This window comes from Aedes aegypti, chromosome 3, assembly GCF_002204515.2.
Source record: "Aedes aegypti strain LVP_AGWG chromosome 3, AaegL5.0 Primary Assembly, whole genome shotgun sequence".
NCBI lineage: Eukaryota > Metazoa > Arthropoda > Insecta > Diptera > Culicidae > Aedes > Aedes aegypti.
Window position 1 is genome coordinate 110,848,560 of NC_035109.1, and position 23,568 is coordinate 110,872,127.

Sequence of the window (23,568 nt, forward strand, 5' to 3'; positions counted from 1 at the left end):
TGTGAACAACGCCTGAACAAAGGTTGGTCATGGAAGTTATTAAAAGGTTATTAAACATGATGCTGAATAAAACTGCCATAATTGTGTTTGTTAAATGAGTGGATGGCGCAGATGGCAAGGCATACCGCTGACGATTGGAAGGTCTCGAGTTCGAATCCAGTATCCAGGCGATTTTTAAATATGGTTGTTATATCATGATAATTGTGTGCACTACATTTGAAGCGCCAAGAAAAATATTTTTTGTTTTTTTATTTGTTTTTAATTATTATTGGACCAGTCATATAAAAGCTGAACCAAATGCTTGTAAAACGTTTCAAAAGCTGAGAAATGAAGTTGGAATTCAACGACATGCTTTAAAGTTTCTCCAAATTTTTGTGAACAACGCCTGAACAAAGGTTGGCCATGAAAATTATTAAAAGGTTATTAAACATGATGCTGAATAAAACTGCCATAATGGTGTTTGTTAAATGAGTGAATGTTAGTAGGGATGGCTTCAAATGGATAAAAACAGCTTAAAGTAGCTTAAAACGGTTTAGAACAGCTTAAACGGCTTAAAATGACTCAAAACAGCTAAAAACAGCTTAAAACGGCTTAATATGGTTTAAAACGGATAAAACAGCTTAAAGCGGTTAAGGACATGTCCTTTGTATCTTTATACACTTATACAAATCAAATCGCGATAACTTTTTTGTTTCTCGGAATTTTTGCACCATTTTTTCACAAGTCCTCAAAAAACTCTTCTAGTTTTAGAATCTGTGCCAACATTGATCATTAGTTATCTGGATCCAGAGATATTCCAAAATTCCTTGGAGGACCGACGTATAACCATAACCCACGTATATATCTCAGGCTACCGAATTTTTATCGTATTCGGATATTCACTCTTCGAAACAATACATAAATGAGAGCATGTTGTGAAAAAATGAAGAAATTCGGTGCAGCCGTCTTTGAGTAATGAGTATTTACGTTGTTGGTACCACGCTGGCTAAATAAAGATCTTAAAAACTCCGTAAAACCTCATATCGTAATTTTCAGATATCACTAAGAGTTCTTAACCAATGTGTATGATTTTTCCAGAGTAGCTCCTTATTACATGCCATTGTATAGCCCAAATTTATTTTTTTCAATAAGTTGACGTAAAACAAAATGGCTGCCTAAGACATTTTGTATGGAAAATGTCGGTCCCCAAAGGAACATTGGAATATCTTTGAAACCAAATTAACCATCATCATCAATATCGACACGGATTCTTAAACTAGAAGAGTTTTTGAGAACTTGTGTAAAAATAGTGCAAAAATACCGACAAATAAAAAAGTTATCGCGATTTGAACTTTTTTCTTGCGGTAAAAAATGAAGCTGCCGGCAGTGATGGAAAGTGGAGAACATTTCTGTTGAGCTGGAACAAAAACTAAACCAAACGCTCCCGAGCGTCAGAGCGCTGGTTCACTCACATCCGTCGTGTTCCCGAGCAACCGAAGCTAAAAGTGATTCGCGAACGTATTCGGAGCTATTCATAGTCATGTTGTGCTTTTGGGAAAAAAGCTGCTCCCCCTTCAAGATTTATGATTTCAAAGAGTTTTTGACTGCAAACTAGTAGTTTACTGTCGATTTGATGGTTATACAATTAATTTGTCTGTCAAAACCATAATACAGGGGATAGGCAAAATGATTAAGATAGGCAAAATTTTGCCTAAATTCAAATGCTTTATGAAAAATTGATGAAATTCGATGCATCCGGAAGCAGTCGACGGCAAATTATTTTAGGAACTTGCTTGGCTATGGATATTGGTTACCGGCCACCGGAGATATTCCGGATTTTCCGAGGTCATGTCCAAATGGCATTTTTTCTGTCGCTAGTATTTTTGTGCGGTGTCTAATTGTATAGATGTTTACAATTTTCCTAGAAACTAGAACTAATAAGAAGTTGAATGTGGTGGACGCATTAGGATTCGTTGAAAATATTCAGAAATATGATATTATTATATTACCAATCATGTAAATAATATTTGTAGCTATATCCAAGTAATATCAATCTTCAAAATGATGCTTCCAGCAACATATTCAGAACCATTTCAAGATTTTTGAAGGTGATTTTTCTCGAAGCATTTACAGAGCAACTTTCTGTGGCCATTGTATAGTAGATTCCAGGTGCCATGGGAGATATGGCCAATAAGGAACATGCCTGGAACCAAATCAGTATGGGTATCACACTTCATGATTTTCGTACATGATACTCCCGGGAGCATGTGGCCAATTCGGAAGCATCACCTTCTAAAATCTTGATACTTGATACCCATATTGATGTAATTCCGGACATGTTTTGAATTGGCCACATTCCACTATGGGCGATCAGGTGGCCAATAATCCAAAAAATGACTTGTTATGATAGGTTTTTCTTGTACATCATTCCATAGTAAACACTTCTATTAAGATATTCCTGGAATATAAGGGTAAGATCATTTATAGTTAAATTGATACAGTATGTCAAAGTTAGGATTTTTAGGATAAATCAAAAATTCAGTGTAAACACGAGGTACGCATGGAATACAAAATACTGCATAATCGTAATATTTTATACAGATCTTTATACACTGTCTGAAAGCTCATTCAAAAAGCTATCTTAGAAAAATATAATGAAATAAAAATTCGTATTTTAGGTCGGAAAAATGCGGGGAGTACACTGAAAAAAAAAATATATTTGTTTTTCTATCGAAACTTTACACATCCCATACTTTTTTGTCCCAAGTTGTCCCAGGCTAAAATTTATTTCCAAGGGTACTTTGAGATGTAAACTAAAGGATCGTGAAGAATATAGTTGCACAAATTTGCACATTTTTGATTTAGGGCTTTTTGGATTTTTTCCAATATTTTCAACCATTTTCTATTAGCTAAAATATAATTTATAGAATTACTGAATATCGCTAAATCATTCATATCATCATTTCTATGTAATTTCTAATATTTATAATGATTTGCACAACGATAATCGCATAAATAGCTTATAGGGGAAGGGGTGGTAAAATGAACACCTTAAGGAAATCATCTTGTTTCTGATAGAAAAACGAGGAATTTGTATAGTTCAACCGCACAACATCAAAAATAGGGATGTAATCTATAGTAGCTACATGGATTCAGACTAAAATAGCTAAATTTTCACATGTTTTCATCGCTACCAAGAAGCGATGCAAATGTTCATTTTACCTGCACTAACAAATGCAAATGATTCTGAAAATTTTCATTGGTCCACCAAAAATACACCCAATAATGATTGTAACCCATTCAAAAAGAATTCTAAAGGTACCAAATTTGACATCATATCATAACGATATTCACCTCACTGAAAAACCCCAAGTCTTCCGAGCTAAAAGTTACGTTAGTTCTAATTTTCAAACGTGGTTTTCTAAAATCTTAGTTTTTGTTGACATTTTTACTTCAATTTACCTCCGTATCAATTCGAACACTCAGATTTATTCTCTAAATCGTCCATGCGTGATAAAAATTCATCGAAATTTGTTTTTACTCGATAAAAGGCACGGTGTTCATTTTACCACCCCTGTTCATTTTACCACCACTTCCCCTATGCAAACTTATTATTTCGCTATAGGCCCTATTCAAAAGTTAGTCTCAAAAACTTGTTTTTGAAAATAAAACATCAAATTTATATCACAAAACTCATAAATACGACGTGAGATGAAAAAAATATTTTTGGCCGCCGGTCTGTATGGAAACCGCCCATAGTGCATTCCTCGGGGCATTTAGAACCAACTATAGAGTGGCCAAGGCAGTCGATGGTGCTGAAAATGCTTCCAGAAGTATCACCTTTGAAAATATTGAATTTTGATGTCCAGCCCATATTGATATGGTTCCAGATATGTTCCTAATTGACCACTTCCCCCAGGGCACCTGGAACCTACTAAAGAGTGTTCAGTGCATCTTATGATTCTAAAAATGTTGCTGAAAGCATAATTTTGAAGATTGATTCCACTTGCATATAGCTCCGAATAATATTTACATGATTGGTAATACTAACATGACTGACCATATTTTCCGGAACCAGTTTTACGGGAATGGTCATATTTTTGAAGATTTTCAACGAATCTTAATGCGTCCGTCGGCATTCAACTTCCAATTAGTACTAGTTTCTAGGAAAATTGTAAACATCTATACAACTTCACACCACACAAAAATACAAGCGATAGAAAAAATGCCATTTGGACATGACCTTAGAAAATCCGGAATATCTACGGCGGCCGTTGGCCAATATTCATGGCGAAGCAAGTTCCTGAAACTAGACCAAATTTGCCGTCGACTGCTTCCAGATGCATCGAATTTCATCAATTTTTCATAAAGTTATAAGCATTTGAATTTAGGCAAAATTTTGCCTATCTCAATCATCCCCTGTAAATCACATCTAGCTCGGTTACTAGCGAGTAAGCGTTCCCGAGCTTGGTGCTACTTCTTTTGACATGTTCTCCCGAGCAGGCGGGTGCGGACTTTCTCACACCTAGCCAGTTCGCGAGTCAGTGATGTTTGTTATGCATTGGTATACACTCGTGAGCTGCTTCGTGATGCGAACTTTTCCAGCACTGGCTGCCGGTAAAGGGGTTAAAACCCAACTAACATTTAGTGCAAATGTAAACATTCTCTAGGCCCTCTTTCTACGGCTTTATGCTGAGTAAAGGCGCTGTACATACGAACGAAAGCTTCTATGCGATCCTTTTACCAACAAATCTGGCGAATCTACTCAGCTACCTTTGAGCTGTGTTGGCAGCTCTTATTCATACCGATGATTGCTCTATCTCGACAGTTATACGACAAGTAGCTGTGTAACATCTTCGGAAGGCGCTTTCTCAACCATTTCGCAACTTTTGAATAATTTTTAAACAGCTTCGCTGTATTATCGTTTAAATATTATTTTCAAGCTGTTTCACAGCTTCCGGAATTCATATCATGAGTATCTGAATTTAATGTTCCCAACGTTACCTGCCACCGCTTGGAATCGAACTCACGATCTCTGCATCCATAAGTCTCGACGCTGTCATTATTGCCACCACAGTTTATATCGAAAGGCAAAGAAAACACACCGTTTTGTTCTACATCGAAAACGGTTCACACAATATTTTATAATGATCGTAAAAGATGTCATAGCCACGCTTACACCACTTCATCAGGCTGTAAAAGGATGCGAAACGTCAAACACAATGTTTACATCCAACAAGCTGAGTAGATGCGCCACAAGTTATTGTATTACAGCTTACTGCTGTATGCTCGCTGTATAACTGACGACAAAGCGCTTCTTAATTATGTATTGAGCAGCATAACAAATCATATTGTATAGAAGCAGCCGGATTAATGATGGTGAGTTTTATTCCACATCATTAGGTTGCTATATTTTACGGTGTTGAGTTACAGCTTAGTGAAAGCAGCAAAAGCGATAACTGACGAAATTTATTCAGCTAAGATTTGTAGCTGCAAAACGTTTGCGTTACAGCTGTATTAACGCTAATCGTTCTATTTTCGACAGCTTTCATTTTTTGCTGCGTTCGCAGCTTCGATTCAACTGTTATACAGCACAAAGCAAATAATTTAGGCTTATAGCGCTAACATTGTTAGTTGGGAAACCAGCTTAAAATGGCTTAAACAGCTCAATACGGCTCAAAACAGCTAAAAAACAACTTTAAATGGCTAAAACGGCTTTAAACGATTAAAAACAGCTTAAAATGACTTCAAACGGCTAAAACAGGCTTAAACATTTATGGCTAACAATCCTTTTTGATAATGCTAAACACATCATCTGCATATCTCCACCAACGCTTTGGTAACAAATCTTTCTTTTTCGAAATGCTTTCAAAATTGGCGCTCAAAACGGAGACAAGGGATTACCATCATTATTGTTGGTGCACCTTTTGTCTGATTATGAAAATTACCACGGAAGCTAAAATAGTTCTATTCTATACAAAATCGGGTTAATTTGATATACAGTGAATCCTCCATGAGTTGATATTGAAGGGACCATTGACTCGTGGAAATATCGAGTCATGGAACAGCAATCCTTTGGAATGCTGCTTCTAGGGACCATCATAGTAACCATGAAATTTTGTTTTTAGTATGTTTCCATGAGTCGATATCGAGTCATGGAACATCGACTCATGGAGGTATCACTGTAGTACCGAACTTTGTTTTTCCAAATTGACTCATTATGTTGGTTTAGTAGCCATTCTTTCAAAAGAACTAGGAAATAATGCTTTAACATCGAAAGAAACTATAATTTCATCATCTTGAATATACCCTGAATCTGAAGTTGAAGAAGGCTTGTAAACTCCTGAAACGGGAAAATCTAAAGAACAGATCTTTCAAATGAAAAGAAAAATACACTTTTATCACTTTATTTATTTATTTCATGTCGTCAATCAGAAGTAGACCATTGACCATTGACCACTTTAACAACATGTTTCCACATCATACACATTTGCACGTGGCATAGCGCCATCTGCCGAATCAAATTCTTCACCAGCCGAATTAAAAAAAAACGCGAAACGAAGTAAACATCAAATCTATAAAATGTTATATCGCTTTAAATTTGAACTTAATTAATAATGGTTTTGAACTCGGAAAAATAATTTGGGTCACGCAAGCATGCTCGAATTCAACCACATTTTAAAGATATGAATGTATTTTGCACCATATTTGTACTAAATTTGGACAAACTACAGTTTTGGCCCAGCACCTCCTGTACCCCAGTTTCGGACAGCTTGATTTGTTGCATGATGTCTTGTAATTTTTGCATCAGTGTCTCAAAATACATTAATTTGTCATGGATTTCATCGCTCATGGTATCAAACATGCATTAAAAATAAGAAGTCGGAATGGTTCTTCAGAACATCGTAAAATGTCCTACACACTAAGTATAAGTCTAATTATTCTTGTAAATGTTGCAAATGCATAAAATTGACAATGAAATACCATTTCTGGAGTAAAAATATTCAATAATGAACCAAACCACAGAATTCAAGACATTTTCAGATTGTGTCCGATATTTGGTGCCACCTTTTAATATTGGTCAATTCGGTACTATAATACATAATTAAATTTCATTATCAAAATTCGTATTTTTATATGCAAATTTATTGTTGTACGCTACAAAAAGGTTTTTTTTATTATAAACGGATAACAAAACCGCAACAAACAAAAATGATTTTAGCGGCTTAGGTGTCCGGTACTGGGGCAGCTCCCCCTACATGTTATCACATGGAATGACTAACCCAACTACAACAGTGCTCTAGCTCTTTGCGCCTTCATTCAAACGCAATGATTACTCACTTGTATCTACTTTCAGGCGCATCGACAAACACTTCCCCCGGGACAACGTGGAAAATGGACTGAGCAACATCGGATTCGCTCAAAACGAGAGCATATTTCTGTGAGAAGAGCGTGACTGCCGCACTGTGGGACCGAAATTGTATATAGAGCTACGAATCGCATGTGTCTTGCCGACTCCCCTGCCAGAGACCTCATGCCGAGTGGAAAATAAATCACATTTGTATGGGAGGGAGGGGGTTCTGGACATTCGGTTGCCGATTGATGACAGAGTACAAGAAACTTAATTTTTAGTGTGATTAGGACGGACGAAGCATAACGGACAATAATGGTGGGTAAGCTCCTCGTACTATGTCCGTCATAGAAGGGCTGGTTCCAAACCAATATTGTCCACTGACTGGAGGGCTGAAGCACGGAGACAGGTGCACGTGAAGCGAGTGACTGCGTGGATGGGTGTTCGCGGATCGGTTTATCACTAAATTAGCTATTAGCCGTTATGTTGTAGCGTTTGTAGTGCAGTTACGAGGGTGCCAATGTAGTAGGATGTATGTTACAGCAAAAGGTAGTACATGTGCTCTGCTCACTTTTTTTTTTATTTAGACAGAGGTGTAGCATTGCATGGGGCAGACTTTAGTCTGGTTCTTCGAAAATAAGTGTTTTTTTTTTTTCTTTCCTTGATGGGTCATCCATCCTACACCAGTATTACATGAACAACTAAAGCATTAGAGCGCTCTAGCTGCACAAGCAATTCGCGAACTACTGAGCCGGAGCTAAGAAATAAAAACTGGAGACAATAATGAATTTAGTGGCTACTGCCTAGGATTATGAGATGCACTCAAGTATTACGGATGCCAAGTATAGCTTATATAGTGTATCACGTCGTTAGACTTTATTGTTGTAGATATAAAATATTATTGATGTAAATGATTGAGAATCTGTTTTACTATAAATATAAATGTGATCGTTCATCAAACATGTTAACGTAATTGAGTTTTACCTGAAGATCAAAAGAAAGAAATCCAAAAACTTAGATTAAGAATGAGCTATTCAAACACAAATTTATACTTACATATTGAATAAATTCAATTATTCCTAATGGATGTTATTTATTACAATTTGCTGATGATAATGTCATTTCTATCAGTGGCAAAAATAGAGAAATTATAAGACATTTTATGCAATGTGCCCTGAACAATATTGATATGTGGGCTCATGAAAATGGTTTTTCTTTTTCTGTTCAAAAAACAAAATATATAATATTTTCGAGAAAATATTTGACTTCTTCAATACATTTATATTTAAATGGTATTGAAATTGAACAAGTTGATGAATATAAATATCTTGGTATTTGGTTTGATTTTAAACTGAACTGGAATGCTCATATTAAATATATTCAAAAAGTTTGTTCAAAAAGAATAAACTTTCTTCGTACAATTACAGGGACTTGGTGGGGCGCAAATCCTTCTGATTTAATTACACTTTACAAAACTACTATCCGTTCAGTAATGGAATATGGTTGTTTTACATTTGGGAGCGCTACACGTACATATTTTGTCAAATTGGAAAAAATACAGTTTCGTTGCTTGAGGATTTGCTTGAAACTTATGAATTCAACACATACTCAATCAGTAGAAGTTCTTGCTGGTATATTACCATTAAAGATTCGTTTTCAAGAATTGAATTGCAAATTAGTTATGAATTGTTTTTCAAACAATCATCCTCTTATTGATTTTTTGAAATCTTTATTTGATATTAATCCTACGAGCAAACTGTTAGATTCCTTCATTCATTGCTCTACAGAAAATATTGAACCAATTCCTTCGTATGCCTTTTATAATTCAAACATTTCCATTCATTCATACAAACCATTAATTGACTTGTCTCTATTCCATGAAATGAAACAAATTCCAAAATTTCACCATTCTCATTTTGCTAACATTTTATTCGAGCGCAAATTCAATGGAATTACTCCCGCACAATTTTTTTTATACTGATGGTTCATTGATTGACGGCATCGCAGGTTTTGGTGTCTATAATTTATTTTCTGGTCATTTTTTTTAAATTGCAATCTCCTTGTTCTGTTTTTTCAGCAGAATTAATTGCTCTTTACTTTGCATGTAACTTAATTAAAGATTGTGCACCAAATATTTATATTGTTTGTTCGGATAGTTTGAGTTGTCTACAGGCTTTAAATACAATTAATTTCAACTTCAAAATTCATCATGTTATATTAATTATGAAGAGATTATTACTTGAACTTAGTTCTCGAGGATTTCTCATTAAATTTGTTTGGATTCCTGCTCATTGTAAAATTTATGGTAATGAACAGGCAGATACGTTAGCTAAATTTGGTGTTCATCACGGAATAACTTACAGCCGTATTGTACTACCTTCTGAATTTCATCCAAAATTGAAAGTTAAATCTCTTTTGGATTGGCAAACGTGTTGGAATTCAAGTGACAAAGGACGTTGGTGTCATTCTATTTGTCCTAAAGTTAAACATTTTCCATGGTTTAAAAATATGCCAGCAAGTAGAAATTTTATTTGCTCTTTTTCGAGATTGATGTCAAATCATTATAATTGTAACAGCCATTTGTATCGCATCAAAATTAAAGATTCAAATTTATGCGATTGTGGGGAATTTTATGAAGACATTGATCATATAGTATTTCAGTGTGACAAATTCATTACTCCAAGAAATAAATTAATCAATAATATAGTAAATTTGGGTCTACCTATTCCTGTATCTGTACGTGATATACTTGGTACAAAATGGTATCCTTTAATGAAACTTTTGTTTCAGTTTATAAATGAGATCTCATATTTGGTTTGATACTCTTTGTTTTACGTTTATTTTCAGATGCCACGTTGGATTCGATTTTGATTCTCTCCCTCAGGTTTTCGATGACTCTCCTTACTTAACGCTGATTGTTATGTTTCAAGATTACGGCTCTGTTATGGTTTACTACCGTGTGAGCCTTTAATTTTAAGTTTGATTTGTAACGTTTATTGAAAAGATAAAGAGGTTTTGTGCCTCTTTGAGAAAGATTTCCAATTGAAATCACTCAAAGGGGTTTTTCCCTCTTTCAAAATTTTAGTTAAAAATAAAATAAATAAATAAATAAATAATATTGAATAAATCCGATATCATAGAAGCTTTTGAGCAGTCTTTTTTGTCCTTCATAAGTATTACTTTGACCATTACATTTTTTAATTCCTATATTAGTCTCATTTCAATCATTACATTCAATTTTTATATCTAGGTGTTCGGTGTTTGAAAACAATATCATCCCAATTCGGTAAAACTAAATTATACATTTATTAATATTTTTGAAAACATATTACATTTCATTTGCCGTGGCAGTTCAGAATTTTTACAGATGAGTTGATTTCACCTGCTTATAAGAGAAAAAAAAACTCTTTCAATTAACTTAACCTAAGGACTGTTCATTTAAGTAAGTGGACACCTAAACATTAACATTTTGGTGTGAAAATCCCATAAAAACGAATAAAATTTTGTTTCAGTGTGTACCCAAGTGTTTATTTTGACAGCAGACAAAAGTTGACATAAAAAAAATATAAATTCCAAGCGATGGGTTGAATTGACATGGCGACTCGCATTTTTTTTCTGCACAAATGGTGTACAGAAAAACTGTCGTTCCGAGATTTGGCTAAAATCGCGAAGTGTCCAAATTGAATTTTTTCAACGCTTTGGCCAAAACAGATATATCTGACGACGTACGATACATCCCAACAGAAAAATTTGGGAAAAATGATTTGTTATGGCAAGCAATTTGCTCCTGCAGTATGAAAATACTACATATTTCACGACGGGTTCAATCAACAGCGAAAATTACAGAACTGAATGCATTAAAAAATTGCTTCTGCCCATCTACTGAAAGCATACCATGCCTCCATTGTTTTTGCCAGACTTAGCATCGGCTCACTTTGCTTCAGCTACTTCGGAGATGCTCAAGAAGGAAAGAGTCGAATTTGTAGAAAAATGATCGAATCCATCAAATTGCTCAGAACTACGCTCCATTGAAACATATTGGGCAATAATCAAACGACATCTTAAGAAGGATGGAAGAGAAGCAAGCTCCATCGATTTTTTCAAGAAAATGTGGTCACAACGAACAGCAGCACAACGAAAAGTTCCGAAAAAAGTTGTGCAGAACCTTATGGGAGGTATAATGAGAAAAGTAAAAGCATCCTCCAGCAATGCTCAATAAATGTTCAAATTTATGTGAATTTGGTCGAAATTACGTTGATTTCCATGTATTTTAGGTAAACTCATGAATTTGTTCGAAAATAAACAATTTACTGTAAAAAACACGTGTCCACTTTCTTAAATGAACAGGCCTTAATATATAACGCATTATTGATGGCAATAGAAGATTGCAAAAATTTTTGGCTAAAATTATCAATTAATCTATTTGACTTTTGTTCCAACGTTTCAACATTGGATATTCATGTAACTCATTAGTACTATATGAAGGTGGGAGCTTCAGGATCATTTTCAATTTTTTTTTTTAATCTTCTATAGAGCTTTCTTTTTGGTATTATAACAGCAAGTCTAGGGTCAGGTGGGCCAAGATGAGCACCCTAAGGATAAACGCGATTTAAGATTTAAGAAATTGGTAACCATCCTCAACTTTTACATTATTACTTTGACCTCCAACCATTAAAAGTTTCAAAAAGTTATAAATAATTTTCTAAATAACACGTAAAAAATAGCTTTTTTATCATCGGTATTTTTGAAATATTCCGGGCAAGATGGGCACCCCCATAAAAAGATGAAATTAAATAAAGAAAACTATTATTTTTCAATACTTGTAATATCCGAAGACATTATCTTTAATGTCTAATGGTATTTATTTTCAACTAGCTTAAATTTTTGAGCTTTTATAAAAAAATAATAAATTACTAAGAATTCACTTAAAAAACGATCAAATTTATTGTTTGTTAATTTATTTTTTAGAAAAATAGTTTTGTCCAAAGCGGATACCGTTAGTCAAGCCCACAGCTAAATGTGGTTCTATAATTTCGCTCTCTTACTTAATTTTGAACACGGTGCTCATCTTGCCCCAAAGGTGCAAACTTATTAATGTAATCAAAAAAATTGAAACATTTTTTGTAATTCGATAAAAGTTTTGCTCCAGATGATTGTTCTATACGGCAACGGTTCTAACTATACGGCAAAAAACATATGAATGAATTTGTTTACGCAACAAAAATATCACTTTTAAGGTGATTTAAGCCAAACCTTGAAGTTTCAAGAGCACGAGACTGGAGTATCTGACAACAATTCGCGTTAAAAATCAATCAAATTGCTTGCTTCCTGGTGGTGACCAATGGGATAAAATTTCAACGCGGAGCGCTGTTTGGTTCTCAAGTCTTGTGTTATTGAAAATTTGAGGTGTGGCTTCGTTCTATAATCACCTTAAATGATCAAATCTTGTATGAAAAGGTAAATTTTTGGACAACTATGTATTTTTGACATTATTTACGTTGTGTTGTTGATTTTTTGGTTGAAATGTATGGCTGTCATATCAATTTAATGATATTCATCAGAACCTCAAATATTTTTTGAAAAACTTCGGTAAGAACGACACAAATAAGGGGTGCTCATCTTGCCCCGGGTGCTCATCTAGCCCCACGTTCCCCTTTATTGTAACAGCATACAACATGCCCGCCTGTGAATTTGTTTAAAGATTAAAATCTTGTTCTTATGACAAAGTTATGATTTTCTGTTATTTTATATATTTGGCTTGAATGGTCTCAATGTGATTTTTGAAAGTTTAATTTTTATCTAGCATGAGCTCTACATACTTAATTTTATTTTACCCATTTTATGGGAACTCCTCTTATCGTGACAACATGGTCTCTTGAAGGTTTTGAATAAAGAGCTTTTGGTTTATTTGGGAATACTATAAGTTGAGTTTTGGGAGCATTAGGATAAATCTACTATCTATCTGTAATGTATTCAAATCCTCTGAGCAGATCTCAATAGAGAAACTTAAAGTAGATTGGAGAACCTTGTATCTTTTAATTCCCCCTAAATGCTTATCTTTGACAGATACGCGTGTTTTGATTACGACTTGCAGTCTTCTTCAGTGTCAGTTACTCGTATCCACACACATCGTGGATTCGAGTAACTGACACTGAAGAAGACTGCAAGTGGTAGTCGAAATACGCGTATCTGTCAAAGATAAACATTTAAAGCGGAATTAAATGGTACAAGGTTCTCCAATCTACGTTTAAGAACACAAAATCAGTACAACTGCGATCCAAGGGACCATCGAGGTAGCCATGAAAATCAACTTATACTATGGTTCTCTAACTCCATATCGAGATACAAAATATCGAGTAAGGGAGAAATTGCTGTATATCAGAATTTTATATTATCAACATGTGATTTTGCTTCGTCAAGCAATCTGGCACTTGAGCCCAGCTAGTTTTAATTTATATTTTTTTTTTTTTGTTTTAAAGCCTCTTGTTCAAAATGAAGTCAAGAGATTTTTTTGGAGAAATATGAATAAATTACTTAAAAAAGGTTCTCTTTATCAATAATCTACGGATGTTAAACATTATATACAAGGATTTTCCAAAAAAAATGCTTCAAATTTGCTTTGTTTTCACATTTTTTATAAACTCCCGGGAACACGGGAATTCCCGTGACATTAAAATTTTATTTCCCGTTTCGGGAATTCAAATCCCGGGAAATTCGGAAACTCTAATGTTTTCTACGTCTATGAATGATAAAATATTTAATCATTATTTAATCATTATTTGGATCCATAAAGAAACGTATTCCAATAACAATTTTACATCAACTTGATCTGCTTCAGCCATAGTAGTGGTTTTGAACATTGTATCAATCATTTGATTCAATTGTTCAGTTGAAAAACCAAAAACAGAGGAAGATGATTTACTAGAAGTAGGTACATTTTCGGATAATCTGTTAATAAAGAGACCAAATTGGATTTGTCTGCAGAGGCATAGGATTTGAAACAATTGAAACGGAATGTGTTCCGAAATCCCAAGCAAGCGACGTCGGTTTGCGCGTCGCCGGAATTCTCGGTTTTTCCCTTTATGCTGGGCAGTGTGTTCCAAAGAGCGTCCTTCTGAGAGCCCAAGCAAGCGAGTTCGGTGTGTGCGTCACCGGAATGATTTTTTCTCGGTTTTAGATTCGCCGGGCAGTGTGCTTCTGAAAGCCCAAGCAAGCGAGTTCAGTTTGTGCGTCGCCGGAATGATTTTTTTCTCTCGGGCGGTGTTTTGGAAAGCCCAAGCAAGATGGTTCGTTTTCGGGTCACCGGGAGTTTGCTTTTAGTTTCGCGCGTTTTGCTGGGCAGTGCTTCGAAAAGCCCAAGCAATACGGTTCGTTTTCGGGACGCCGAGAAGTTTTGCTGTCCGCGCTGAGTGAGTGCGAAAATATATTCGTGTTCAGTCGAGGACGGATTATCAACTTGTGAGCTCGTTTCATGCTTTTGACAACACATTTTTCAAGAAAGCATTACTTTTATGTAATATTCAAACAAACTTTGTATGGTTCGTCATTACAAGCATCGGCATCAAGATACATATATCTTTCTCTTTTTGAAATTACTAAAAATATCTTTTGATTTGTTCGACAATGCGGATGTTGACGTATTTTTTAAATCTTCTACCAAAAACTTCTCGAGACAAAAATACAAAACTAGCTTTAAGTATAAGTCGTATTTTCCCCCTTGTCCATGGATCGCATCACCGACCAAAGGTGGCTCCCAGATCTTTTCCTCCCTCACTAATAAACACCGTGGTGATTGTGGAGATGCAGAGGTATTCTCGGTCTCTAGAAGCAACAATCATTACACCCCAACATCCCAACTGACTGTAAGGACTTGGCCGGCGCCTTTATTAATCAATAATATTAGATCTGCTAAAATTGCACTTCGAGAGTAAGCGGAAACTCCCATCCCTTATTCATTTGGATCCTAGTGCAATTCTTACCAGTTCCGATCAATCACGGAGTTGCAACCATTGACATGTACAGTCAGTCTATGCTATGCTATGCTATGCTATGCTATGCTAGGATTTGAAACAATTGGAACGGTTGTTTATAGGAAGACAATTTGAAGGGGAGGAGCTGAAACTGCCTACTGCAATATCGCATAGGAGTTTCCTTGGGTAAATCCAATAGAAATTAAAAAGATTCGAATTAATTTGTATGAGCATGATTATAATTTACCTGATGGGTATGATTCTTAAGCAAGCGATCGTTAACTGAATAATGAACATTGTTAGATATTCTACTCGGGGAATTCCGGGAACGCAATACGTTACCGTTTATCTTCTTGGTACAAGCTTTGACGATTCGTTTACGAGAAGAGCAAAAGTTAGACACATCGTTGTACCCGCAATTTACGCATACAGACTTCTTAGTATCTTCCTTCACATGACAGGCGTCCTTAGCGCGAGAAAATCCTTCGTAAATCATGTATTTAGCATCCATGCGGCAATATTTGGTACCATGACCCCACTTTTGACACTGACGGCACTGAATGGTAGTCTGGAAATGGAGGTTTCTGGGAATGTTCCCATGCCACACGGACATCGAACATAAATTTTGCGTTTTCTAAAGCTTTAATATTATTTGGATCACTTTTATTAAAGTGAACTAAATAATATTCTTGAGAAAGCCCTTTTAACGACTGCCAGATTGAGTTCTCTGTTTCATAATGTTTACTTGGACTAAGCCCTAGTAAATCATTTATTCCATTTTTGATCTCTTCAGGTGACTTTTGGTCACTTGAGAGACCTTTGAAGACAACCTTAAGCAAACGTTCAGTTTTGTCCTCATAAGTGTGTGCTTCTTCTCTTCAAGATGTTTGAGAGGAAGTTCGCGATCTTTAAGAGTTTCCGGCAAAATGCGGCAGTGTATATTCTTTGTTATTTGGGAAGAAAGCTTGATTTCTCTAATGGAGTTCAAGGTCTCCTCCTAAATCCTTAAAATTCGGAACAACTGATTACGATTGACGGCATTCTTTGTATCCTTACATGAATCAAAGAGGCTGCTTCGATTTGATGTTCGAAAAATTTGTCTAAAGTGTCAAAATGATTGCACATTTCGATGCAGTTATCAACATTTATTATTTAACCCTAGAAAGAAAGCGCGCATCTCGAAGAAACATCCTTTTTGTCACGTTCAGAGACAGTATTAAACCCCACATTTTTGGAAGAAAGTTGTGAATTTGGGGACGGTGTCCAAGAAATATTACCTTTGCTAGCTTTCGCTAACGGGTCAAATCAAAAATCGAAGGTTCGAGTCCAAACTAGGATCGACAGGTATAAAAAGAGCACTAAAAAGTACTGTATACCATTTAGTAGTTTTAAAAACTTCCGAGGGCATAAAGAATGTACTCACAGCACGAGAGTATGATACGCATTGACAAAATATTCATTTATTATTATATGGTTATTCTATCAATATAACCGTAAAATCATACGATAGAGCCTTATGTTTCATATAATCATAAATTAAGTATTTTGTTTAATTTTTCCTCAATTCAATAGCCGTTGGACACAATTTAGCAAACTAAATTAACGAAACATGCAAAGGAAGTAGACTGCACTGGGTTGTAGGTACAGTACGGTGATCGTTGCGCATGCCAACCATTCCAGTGCAAATCTTGGTTATTAAAAAATCGTTCCGCTCTAGTGGGGCTTATTTTAGTGTTGTCTTTGAGCGCTTTCCTACCTATGCGTCAACCGCCATACATTCGATTCCAAAAATAATAGTCAGACTTCGAATTCATTAGTTGAACGTAGATTGATGCCGTGTAACAATTTGATTGAAATTTATTGAAAATGAAAGAGACTCTAATCAACCGCTAAACAATTCGCTTCAATTTTGAGTGTTCAATAAATGTGGAAGGATGATGTTGAGACCTTACCCAGATAAACGATTCAGGTCGAACAAAATCACAAACTGATCAATCAACCAATCATAACACTTTCAGCTACATCCAACCAAACATCACACTCGATGATATGAGTAGGTGCCTCATTTGCAATTTTCCATAAGATGTATTCATCATCTTCTTCTTCTTCTTTCTGGCGATACATCCCAACTAGGACAGAGCTTGCTTTTCAGTTTAGTGTTTTTATGCGCACTTCCACAGTTATAAACTGAGAACTTTCTTTACCGATTGACCAATTTTGCATGTTAGGATCGTGTGCTCTGAGTAGTCGAAAAAAATTCACTACTACGGTCAGCTGGGCCCCACGTCTCCATCACTCTGCGGATTTCAAGTCTTGTGATCCGCAATGAGGACACCTGGTTTCGAGCGGGAAGCGCTCCGCCCTGAACCCTGAAAGAGCATGATTGAGGCGCATTTAGTACTTAAGTGTTGGTAAAACAACTGCATCTCGGCGTTCCTCCTATAACGAACCGAAACAATTCGAATCGAACGCATGTCTCGCCTTGGTACTTACCGATCAGCTCAGATCAACTAACAAACACTACCTACCAATTTACTTGTGATTCATGGACTCCGATCTTGGCTGCTAGAGAAACGGCTTTTTTATAATGTAAGAATTTGTGGTAGTCTGATCCGGTCTGATTTAGTAGGGTTGATGGAAGGTGAGAAGTTTTTTTTCCTTTGGATATTATACTGTATATTTAACATTCCGTCACTGGGGCACACTGGGGCAGATCGCTGATTTCGACGGCCAAAACCTCTAGTACTCTGGATATGCACCCTAGAGGTTTGGTGTCTTCGACAAAGTGTTTTGAAATGACTTGTACTATATTTTGACACATTCAGATTTGATCTAGATAAGTGAAAACTGATCTAGATCAGTTTTATCTTTTGATAGTAGCGTTCTAGCAAAAAACTTTCTTCTGCAAAGTTGTTCATTGAGACATTTTTGACATTTCTTCGGAAGACAATTACACTCTATCACTGACGTGGATTACGATATATGACAATTTAGTAAAAACAGTCAAAAAATCGATTTTGACCATTTTTTCATACAAAAAAATATTAAAACATTTTTTGTCATCAAGTATTAGAAGCTTAACTATAGCAAAGTAAATTTGCATCATTCACTAGCAAAATTTGCAGATTTAATTATATTTTTGGTAAAAACAGTCTAAAAATAGTGTTTTACAAAATCCAGGATAACTCATGAAGCGGCAGATGGCGGCAGCTAATTTTTTGTATACGACTAGCCAAAAACATAAGTTTCATTGTCGCGAAGAAAGAAAAGTGGAGCCACGTGGGGCTTTTTTGTTGTTGTGGTTTGAAAATTTGATGAAAATATGTTAAAAAATGTTTATATTTGTGAAACTTTTCATGAATTTATATTTTTCAAATGTATTTCTGAAACATACATGCATGTTGACGAAGTGTTTTAAAGAAGTCATCTCTAAACTATAAATTATCTTGAATTTCGTTTAAAAGTTAATTGAAATACCCAAATAACTTTTAAACGGAATTCAAGATATTTTTTCCCATATGTGTATCTACCTATCTATCTATCCTTTGATTTTTATTAGAGTAATAGTATTGTGTTTAATAAAAGCCATATTATACGATACCAGTTTGGTGATGACTTTTTCAAATCACTTCGTTACTATGCAATATGTTTTAGAAATACATTTGAAAAATATAAATTCATTAAAAGTTTCTCAGATATAAGCATTTTTTTAGCATATTTTCATCAAGTTTTCAAACCACAACAACAAAAAAGCCCCACGTGGCCCCACTTTTCTTTCTTCGGGACAATGAAACTTATGTTCTTGACTAGACGTATACAAAAAATTAGCTGCCGCCATCTGCCGCTTCATGAGTTATCCTGGATTTTGTAAAACACTATTTTTAGACTGTTTTTATCAAAAACATAATTAAATCTGAAAATTTTGCTAGTAAATGATGTAAATTTACTTTGTTATAGTTAAACATCTGATACTTGATGACAAAATATTTTTTAACATTTTTTTTTTTGTATGAAAAAATGGTCAAAATCGATTTTTCGACTGTTTTTACTAAATTGTCATATATCGTAATCCACGTCAGTGATAGAGTGTAAGTGTCTTCCGAAGAAATGTCAAAAATGCCTCAATGAACAACTTTGTAGAAGAAAGTTTTTTGCTATGACGCTCCTATCAAAAGATAAAACTGATCTAGATCAGTTTTCACTTATCTAGATCAAATCTGAATGTGACAAAATATAGTTATTTCAAGTTACAAGTTATTTCAAAACACTTTGTCGAAGACACCAAACCTCTAGGGTGCATAACTAGAGTACTAGAGGTTTTGGCCGTCGAAAACAGCGATCTGCCCCATTGTGTGGGGCTTCAAATTGGAACGAATGCAAGTCGATAAGCATTGTCAAATACAGGCTCAAGATTTCAGCATTGTCGAATGCAAAATCGCCGTGTTGCCAGGAATAAGGCTTACAAAAGTAGTAGGTACTAAGGTTTATGTTTTCGTAGTAACAGATTAGAGCACAAATATTATTCATACATTTTTCAAATCTGTGGTTAGTTCTGTCTGGTGTCGATGCAATTTTCCCATCTGCATTTTCGTCAAAATTTAGTTGAATTCAGTTTTCAACATATCTTCCAATGCTCTTTCAACTGCTCTAATGAAATAATGACATTTGTTCGGAAAAAGTAGGAAAAAACAGCAAGTCAAATTGTCCTACAAGGAAAAGTAACCGCATATCAGTCCCACTACAGATTTCCGCACCGTGAAACACAAAAATGAACCGTGTTTTGATCATCCTTATAAATTTGATCACACAATTGATCACAGTTTTTTTTTATATATTGAGAAGTATTTTCATATAAAACTGTTTACTTTGTGTAAAATGAAGTGTCTATCAATGGAATTTTTCATTAGGTAACATTCAGATCAAATATGGCATTAACATTGAAAGCTTCAATATAAAAAAATTACGGAAGAAACCGATCGATTTGATGTTGTTTGATTTCCATTAATTGTTTTTTTTTTCTCCTAAGGCACGCCCATCGTTTTAATTTCAATTATTCCATGGCCTTCCGTTTCAAGCTTATTTAAAGATTATTGTAGAGTTTCCCATACAGTAGCACTTTTCGAATACAAAGCCACGATGAAAATAATCAATCAATAGCATGAGCATGAGCATGATTGACCGCCCGCAGTTGCTACTCCGTTATTGCAAGAACAGCTGTACTTACAAAGGGAATCAACAGACGTTACTCGGGATCAGTATCATCCTCAATGTGTAAATACTGGTGCTCTTATTATTATAATAAACAATACCGGCGCCGGCTGCGTCCGAATGCAGGTCAATTTGGGAATGTGAGGGAAATGTTGACGTGTTACTTGCTTTACAGAAGCCGAGGAGTCCTCTGCACTTCCACAAGAAAACACTGGGAGTTTGAATATGGGAAAGGATTCGTTTTGGCAAACGATAAATATATAATTCGAAATGAATACGTGAGCATATACACGAATGACCGCACTATCCAAACCAGACACGATACTGATTTCGTTGCTTGCTCGACAGGAGCATACAACAGGTTCAACGTATCAAACTCTACTGACGCGTTTTTTTTTGTTTTTCACCGGCGCATTTCATTTTTCTTCCGCGCAACGCGAACCGGACACAATGGATCCGGATTCCGTCGCTCGCTCACAAGGAGCATGCAACAGATTCAACGGATCCAACACTACTCAATAACAATTCTATCGTAAGGCCGCATAAATATGAACCATAATTCTACAGTTTCCTTTATTATCCACACCATTTGCAACAATATCTGGATAATTTCGCGCAACATTCACAAGTCACAATAAACCAACCGTACCGGGAACGGTTTTGACAATCTGGGAAATTGTTATTGCGAAAATCACAATATGGGGAATAGGCAGTTAAGTTATGTAACCATAAAAAACGCGGATTTTCCCGAACAAATTTAAGCGTCTACAATTTGCCAAATAATAAATATACTGTTCATTTTCCCAGTCAGTTCACTGTAAGGCGAACAGTTTGAAAATAGTTAAACTATAAAGACAGAGCGAAAATAAATAACGTATGTGTAATGATTGTTTAACGGTACATTATAGGAAAGAGTTGGAAAGAGCTCTAACATGTTTATTTTTTTATTCGATTAGCCTTAAGTTTAAGTTTCATTATTTTAGGTTACTTACATTAGCTAGTTTTCTGTTTTACAATTACTCGTCGTGTAGCAAATTGTTTATTGATAACTGTACCTTGTAGGCTATTTCTTCAAGTTGTGATCTTTATTCAATTTTAAGTTTATTCAAATTTACAGCAATATTTCAAAAAATTGACTTTTACCCTTTTTAAGTGCTCTAAATATTAATTATGCCGATAAGCAAAATGCTAAACCAAGGCTGACATGTGTTGACAATGATCCTTTCTACGTGCCATAAAATCTTTTGTTCTTTTGACTTTTACTGTACACGGTTTGTTGGTGCTGTCTCACTCTCTATTTCACGGGCAACTTGAAAACAGTGGACACAGTAAAAGTCAATCATTTTATGGCGTGTTGATGTTTTAATACTATTCAATAATACAATTTAGTAATTTTGATGATCTTGAACATGAAAAACAACTCTTGTCGCGCCATGTTGCAGCAATTCAGAATATTGCAGATCAAAAACCCTCCTAAGATCTTACAAAAAATATTTAAGTTTTTTGCACGAATTTGCTGATTTTCAATTTAGGAGATCGCAACTGGATGTCGCAGCTGTATACTCGCAGCTTCTCGAGGCTGCATTACCGGAAGAGGGTGAGCTGGATGAAGCCCCTCTTGAGGACTACTGGAGAACAGTAAAAACAGCCATCAACGATGCAGCTAAGAGCAACGTCGGGTACGTGGGACGGAGTTGACGGAACGATTAGTACGACGAGGAGTGCCAGGAGGTATTGGAGGAGAAGAATGCAGCTCGGGCGGTCATGCTGCAGCAAGGGACCCGGCAGAACGTGGAACGTTATAGACGGAAACGGCAACAGCAGACCCGCCTCTTTCGGGAGAAAAAACGCCGCCTGGAGGAGACGAAGTGTGAGGAGATGGAACAGCTGTGCCGGTCTCAAGAAACACGCAAGTTCTATCAGAAGCTCAATGCATCCCGCAACGGCTTCGTGCCGCGAGCCGAGATGTGCAGGGATAAGAATGGGAGCATTTTGACGGACGGGCGTGAGGTGATCGATTAGGTGGAAGCAGCAATTCGACGAGCACCTGAGAGCACAGGCAATGAAGGACGGGGCAAAGGAGGAATTGCTTTCGTCAGTACTGCGGAGGATGGAAACCAACCAGCACCCACTTTGAGGGAGGTTAAGGATGCCATTCACCAGCTCAAGAACAATAAAGCTGCTGGTGAGGATGGTATCGGAGCTGAACTCATGAAGATGGGCCCGGAGAGGCTGGCCATTTGTTTGCACCAGCTGATAGGCACAATCTGGGAAACAGAACAGCTACCGGAGGAGTGAGGAGAAGGAAGGGGTAATAAGGAAGGGGGTAGAACAGCTACCGGTGGAGTGAGGAGAAGGAAGGGGTAAGGGGTAATAAGGGTGAGGAGAAGGAAGGGGATATATATATATATCTACAAGAAAGGCGACTAGTTAGATTGTGAGAACTTTCGAGCGATCACCATTCTAAATGCGGCCTACAAAGTATTATCCCAAATCATCTTCCGTCGTCTGTCACCTGTAGTAAACGAGTTCCTGGAAGCCGACTTCGTTGACGGCCGATCTGTTGAAATAAAAACTACAAATCAAGGCTACTCCTCCATACCGCAGGCTACTGACTGATATCGCTACCAGCCAGCTCCTCTCTTTTATTTCATTGCCTGAGTATATATTACAATTCTACTCTTACCCCTATCTTACAATATGTTTACCTCCAGACACCTCCGCTACAGGGTGTGTGATGTACCTGATCTCCAACACGATCGACAACGGACTAGATCTTTACTGTACGGCAAATCCTCCAAAAATGTCGTAAATACCAGGTCCCAACGCATCACCTTTTCATCGATTTCAAGGCGGCATACGACAGTATCGACCACGTAGAGCTATGGAAAATCATGGACGAGAACAGCTTTCCCGGGAAGCTCACGAGACTGATAAGAGCGACGAAGGAAGGTGTGCAAAATCGTGTGAAGGTTTCAGGCGAACACTCCAGTTTGTTTGAATCCCACCGGGGAATACGACAAGGTGATGGACTTACGTGTTCAATATTGCGCTAGAAGG

At 36.2% G+C, this 23,568-nt stretch overlaps 1 protein-coding gene across 1 annotated transcript in view; it reads left to right on the forward strand.

Moving 5' to 3' along the window:
* Positions 1-8,292, forward strand: part of LOC5564863 (organic cation transporter protein) — a 130,822-nt gene extending 122,530 nt beyond the window's left edge. Inside the window, exon 7 of the mRNA XM_021849156.1 lies at positions 7,337-8,292. Coding sequence (XP_021704848.1) covers positions 7,337-7,424 — 88 coding nt within the window. The 3' untranslated portion in view covers positions 7,425-8,292. The remainder of the gene's footprint in view (positions 1-7,336) is intronic.
* Positions 8,293-23,568: the final 15,276 nt, after the last annotated feature.